This window comes from Octopus bimaculoides, chromosome 15, assembly GCF_001194135.2.
Source record: "Octopus bimaculoides isolate UCB-OBI-ISO-001 chromosome 15, ASM119413v2, whole genome shotgun sequence".
Taxonomy (NCBI): domain Eukaryota; kingdom Metazoa; phylum Mollusca; class Cephalopoda; order Octopoda; family Octopodidae; genus Octopus; species Octopus bimaculoides.
Window position 1 is genome coordinate 47,412,278 of NC_068995.1, and position 6,683 is coordinate 47,418,960.

The 6,683-nt window shown below is 34.3% G+C and overlaps 1 protein-coding gene across 1 annotated transcript in view; it reads left to right on the top strand.

Annotated features, from left to right (window-relative positions):
* LOC106873659 (sodium/potassium/calcium exchanger Nckx30C) overlaps positions 1 to 6,654 on the top strand; it is a 27,152-nt gene extending 20,498 nt beyond the window's left edge. Inside the window, exons 3-7 of the mRNA XM_052973310.1 lie at positions 1,880 to 2,238; positions 3,059 to 3,238; positions 4,904 to 5,023; positions 5,477 to 5,613; positions 6,249 to 6,654. Of these exons, the coding sequence (XP_052829270.1) occupies positions 1,880 to 2,238; positions 3,059 to 3,238; positions 4,904 to 5,023; positions 5,477 to 5,613; positions 6,249 to 6,495 (1,043 nt within the window). The 3' untranslated portion in view covers positions 6,496 to 6,654. The remainder of the gene's footprint in view (positions 1 to 1,879; positions 2,239 to 3,058; positions 3,239 to 4,903; positions 5,024 to 5,476; positions 5,614 to 6,248) is intronic.
* The last annotated feature ends 29 nt before the right edge of the window (positions 6,655 to 6,683 follow it).

Here is a 6,683-nt window from a genome sequence, read left to right on the forward strand (position 1 = left end):
AAATAAATGAAATCGCAAAGATATGAATAGATATTATTATATAGAAAAGTATCCAAAAAAGAAAAAATAGAATAAAAGAGTGAAGAATTTGTTTTGCAAATACCAAATTAATTAGCATACTTCTATTTTTATTTTATTCTTTATTATTTAAAAATTTTAAATTATGAACTATTCTAGTTTCTTCATTTAATTATTTCTTCATTTATTTATTTATTTATTTTGTTTTGCTTAATCTGATGAGTTATGTTACATCAGAAATATAACAAAAAATTTACCTGACTGTTTTTTTGCAAAGTTTCATTTATATATTTCTTTTTCTTTCTGAAAGTTGTAAAGCTTCTTTCATAAAACATAAAGTAGTTTCCTCTTTAAAGAATTCCTAGAGTCTCATTATAGTTAAACACTTCATTACAGATTTATTCATTCAATTACAATAATTCATTTTTTTCTTTTTTTTTTCTCTAGAGTGTTATTTTTCTCACTTCTCTCTTTAGGTTTTTCCTTTTTCATAATCACCTAGTTTTCATAAAACTTGTTGAAGCAGGTTCACCACAGTGTGGTATCTTCTTTCATGAATCCAGTCCTCAGGACTATTTGCACTCAGAACTGTTTTCAAACAGAAAGGCATTCATTAACCTAACATTTTCTCCTGTTCTTTATTTATTCGTTTCTGAATAAACTGTTGTAGAATTTGTGTTGAGGAATAGAACTAAAAATGGGAGAATATTGTCAGCATTATAATGGATTTTACAGAACAAAAAGCATATTGGACGAATGCCTTTAAGCCTCTTTGCATTCTGTGTTCAAATGACACTTGGGTTAACTTTTACAGTCATCCTTCTGGTATCAATAAAATGCAATACTAATATCACAGTGGATTCATTTAAATCAACCATAAGCATGTATGCACACACACACACACACACACACAAACATACAGAGGATGTAGCAAAAACCTTCCCAGACTTACCAGCTGCAAACGCATGGTATGATCAGATTCACATTATAATGATAACTAAAACATAAATGGCGAAACAATACCTGTATGAAAATACTATGATCGTTTGCTTAACTTCATTAATGTTATTTTAATTGCCATGCAAAATAGGGAACGTTTTTATGCCGCATGTTCTTTATGCTGCCCTCCCCATACGCACACTTGCAAATACATAAAGAACGTTTCCTTGGCAACACACACATACTTACACACAAGAAGCTGCACTCCGCTCCCCCACACACACACACACATAGAGAGGATGTGGCAAAAACTCTCCCAGATTTACCGGTCTTGATAAAGGTTTCAACTGCAGATGCATGATATGATCAGATTCAAATCATCATCGTTTAACGTCCGCTTGCACGAGGTGCTGAGAAGTGGTACTGAACCTAAAACCATGAGACTGAGAAGTAAACTTCTTACCACACTGTCTCTCACCAACACTAATATTTGATAATATACCTCATAACATATTCTGAGTTGCTTCACTGAATGTACATGGCCTAGTGGTTAGAGCGTCAGGCTCACAATCATGAGGTAGTGAGGTCGATTCCCAGACCAGGCTGTGTGTTGTGTTCTTGAGCAAGACACTTTATTTCATGTTGCTCCAGTTCGCTCAGCTTTAGAAATGAGTTGCAACGTCATTGGTGCCAAGCTGTATTGGCCTTTGCCTTTCCCTTGGGTAACGTCGTTGGCATAGAGAGGAGAGGCATAATATGCATGGGTGACTGCTGGTCTTCCATAAACAATTTTGCCCAGACTTGTACCTCAGAGGGATACTATCTAGATACAATACCTTATAAATATATTCTTAGTTGCTTCACTGAACCAATCTATGCCATCCAAATTCCTGTAACCTTTCCTTATTTTCTCTCTTTTCAGCCAAAGTTCAAGACAAAGCAGTGAAAATGCATGCAGTTGCTACTCTGAACGTTGTACTAGATGGCGAATCGACTGCGGAAGGAAACACCGAGAAAGACGCTATACAAAAAGATGGTAAAGACCCGTCCATTCATGCTATCTCTAATGGGAAAATAGCCAGCGAAGATCAGGCTTCGGCAAAGGAGCAACCATCTCTGGGTACTGAGGTGGGTAGTCAGGAGACGCAGCTGACGAACATGGGTTCGGCAGAAATAGGGTCGAATACTGACTTACCACTTCAGACCACCTCTCCTTGTACTCCACCTGAAGTTGAAGAAATAAAATTACCATCTCCACAATCTACTGTGCCACAAAAACAAGTAAGGGGTTGCTTTTTGGATTCATTTTAATTAAGATCTAATTAATGTATTTTTAAATTAACTCTATTTGATTTTTATATTTATTGTATTTTCTGGCAAACAAGTTGACATAGTTTATGGTGTAATTATGTAATGTAAGCATCCAAGCCTCTTCCCTATCTTTCCAAATCTTGCTGCATTTCACATTGAGTTTTTGGTCCTTCATAATTGTTTTCATGTATAAGTCAACCAATCTTTTTTGGCTGTAAATTTTTGTTTGTATAATTCAACTTGTATGCCAGAAACAGTAGTGTTTATTTACTCCATATTTGTCTTCGATGAACAATCGCAGCATTTTTAGTTGCAGTAGAATAAAGAACTCTCTTTTTTGAAAATTTGGAAAGTATTGGTGGAAGGAAGGACCCAGTTGTAAAGTGTCTTGCTCAAGAATACAACACACAGCTCTGTCCAGGAATCGAACTCAATACCTCATGATTGCGAGCCTGATGTTCTAATCACTGAACCATGCACCTTCTTTCAAATGTGACACCTGTTTATTCACATTGTTTACATTTAATCATTTATCAGCTAGCAGCTTTGAGAGATGATTGTTATTATAATGACCATTGTAAGGTAGGTGTGTGTGGCAGCCCCTGAGCCAGTTTGTACATAAACCAGATGAAAAATTTGGGCCTCATATGGCCTTTTTAAATGCCAAAGGATTAAAGAGGAAAACATTTCCGCCATGGAAATCAAGTTGATTAATTTGAAAAGTTATAATTTCCTAAATGATAAATTATCTCAGGCATTTAAATAATGTTTCTTTGAATGTTTTTTGCAGAAAGAACTTCCCTTGCATGAAACTGGTACAGAAATGGCAGCACTACCTGTTGGATTAGCGGAGGAGGAGGAGCCATTAGATATTAGCTGGCCAAAAGAAAACAAGAAACGGATATCATATATATTCATGGCACCAATAATGTTTACATTATGGTGTACATTGCCGGATGTGCGAAGAGCTGTAAGTAAAAAGATGTACTATGTTATTATTATTATTATTATTATTATTATTATTATTATTATTCTTTCAATTTTATTTCCATTTCTTGCCAAGTGTCTTCCCAACACCTAGGATGAAGAAACTCACTGTATACATTAGTAGGCCATTACTATTACTATTATTATTATTATTATTATTATTATTATTATTATTATTATTATTATTATTATTATTATTATTATTATTCCTGAGTAACACTGTGTAGGTAAAAATGCACCAGAGTCTTTAGTCATCTGTCAAGTTACAACATGGACCTCAGACAGATAATATTTTCCTTAATATGTGTACTGTGCCCAATAAGGCTGCTTTTTGCAAGACATCAATCTGGCATGGGATTTCTACTTGCCTTAAGAAGTCTTGAAGTTTCAAAACACTCTGATCACCACTGGTATCACTTTTACATTATCCTCTTTCATTCCAACACTCTTACCATTTCCACTTTCAATTCCACTTTCAACCTCTTTACTCACAATATTAATGTCATTTGGTATGGCTACATCAATGATCTGACAGTATTTGTCTCTATTATTATTATAATTATTATTATAATTATTATTTTCAGTGCATGCTATCAAAGTGGGTAAAATATGCAAAGCCCAGTATACCTGTCATAACTACCTGTCTGATAAGGGTACACCAGGCATGTGCATCACAACCATATGAGCATGACATGGTAATTTCATATCAAGATAAACAGCGCATGACCTTGCAGGTGGGGCCCAGTTAGAATTTTCTTCAGGTTGAGTAGCCCATCCCACTCAAAGGTCTCTGAATAAGGGTTGTTTAAGGATGTTGAATGAAACACCCATGTTTTCAAAGGTGAATTATCCAAACCCCAAAGAATTCTTCTCAACACAGGGCTATGATGCTTCCCCCACTACTTCTGCTCATGATCAGAGATACACCGCCTTAAGCTCATGAAATTATTACAAAAATAATAAGGAAAACCCACCAGTTTAAGATTTAACCTGTTAATATATGCATTGTTTTTTCAGTTTCCTTGCAAAAAATATCATGTTTTTTATTATTTATTTTGAATCTGTACATAAGGAAGAATAACTACGTAGATTATTTTCGATCAGTTATGTTTTATAATAAAGTTGCTGATAGAAATGATAGTTAATGATAGAAAACAAGAATAACATTATGAATGAAGTATTTCAAGTTAGACATAAGTGATAGACACCTCAGAGTACAGTGAACAAATAGTTTTGTTCAAATATATATTTACTAGACATCTCTGAACAAAAATATATAGGATGATATGTTAAGAGGTTAACACTCAAACTGATTTAATTTAAGATGCTCTAATTGCATAGTAAAGATAATGTTTTATAATTCATTACTTAATTAACACCTTATAATCTTTTAATTAATTCTGTTAAGCAAAATTGCATAAATGCATATCAATTTGTAATATTACAGATGTGTAACTTTTTCTCAGCATAGATGCAGCCAGTAGGTTTTTATGTACCCCCAATTTACCACAGGTATTGTAAAACTAATACCTGTTTTACAGAGTTGTATTAAGTTCTATTTCTCTCATTATTAAGTTCTACTTTTCTCATGTTTGACTCACTAAAAACATCTTCTGATATGATACATTTTATTTTGTCAAAATTTCAGACAAAGAAAAAATATTTCCCCGTCACATTTATTGGCAGCATCATCTGGATTGCTGCATTTTCTTATTTAATGGTGTGGTGGGCCGATAGTTCTGGCAGTGCCACACACATTGAAGACACGGTAAGTTTATCATTTATACACTATACTTCATTTAAACTTCTCTTCAGCTGGATGCCCTTCCTAACGCCAACCACTCCGAGTGTGTAGTGGGCACTTTTTACGTGCCACCAGCACAGGTGACGATTATGAAACACTGTCATTGGCCATAACTACACTTAGCTTGACAGATCTTCTTACATACATACATACATACATGCATGCATGCATGCATACATACATACATACATACGCTCATACATATATATGTATATGCATGCATGCATGCACACACACATACATACAGATATAAATACGTACATACATACATACATACATACATACATATACACACACATACATACAATCATGTAGAATCTGAATGAAGCCTGTTTTCCACATAAACTTGTGTGGCATACGTATAACAAAACACATTTATACAGATTTATTTAATGTTCCCCTTTTTGTTTTTTTCAGGTTATGGGTTTAACAATTCTAGCAGCTGGAACCAGTATTCCAGATCTCATCACAAGTGTAATTGTAGCCAAAAAGGGATTCGGAGACATGGCAGTTTCCAGTTCAGTTGGAAGCAATATTTTTGACATTACTGTAGGGTAAGTGTTACAGAAATTCTCCTTTCTCATGTTTCAGTTTTATTTATCTTATATCTGTTATCTTTTAGGAGTTCGAGGCACTGGACTGTGTCCATGTTAGGGCAGGCACTGACTTGAAGAATTTAGTCAGCCTCATCGATCTTAGTGCTTATGATTTTAAACCTGGTGCTTATCCTATGTGGAGGCACGAGGCTTAGTGGTAAGATTGTGGTTTTGGTTCTTGGACAAAGCAACGTGTTGTGCTATTGAGCAAAAACGCTACAGAACCAGAGGCAGTTACAGCCAGGTTGGTATCGAAAGGGTAAAAATATCATGGTGACTTTAACCCTTTTGTTACCATAATTCTGTTGAGATGCTCTGAGTTCCTTTCAATTAATTTTAAAAATAACAAAGAATTTAGTAAAATAACTTAGTTACCATTAAGCTAGTGTTAGGAACATTAATTGTGACTAAGGTTTGGTGGATGATTATTATTCAATACTATAGAACCAGAGGCAGTTTCAGCCAGGTTGGTATCGAAAGGGTTAAAATCTTTCCCATAAGTTTGACAATGAAGCAGTTTTGACCAACGTTTTCATATTAAAATATTTGTTAAAAAAAAAAACTCACCATAATTCTCTCTTTTTATTTTGCAGTTTACCGTTTCCATGGCTCATGAAAAGTATCATCAGTCTTGAGCCAATCACTGTCAGCAGCGCAGGCATGTTCTGTTCAATAGTTATGCTTTTTACCATGCTGATGCTGGTCATTATTTCGATTGTTGCAAGCAGATGGCGTTTGAATAAGTTTCTTGGAGTCGCAATGATTATGATGTATGCACTTTTTGTAACACTCAGTGTGCTGCTTGCCAAAGATTACATTAAATGTAAATTTTTGGTATAAAAAAAAAATTGTTTATACATGTTGTGGTTATGTGCATTCATACATACATATGTGTCACACAGATATTGCAAGTGAAAGCATGTGTGCATCCATATGCGTATATACATATTTGTGGATGTATGTGTACATATACATATATATATATATATATATATATATATATACGCACATACATATGCATACATATA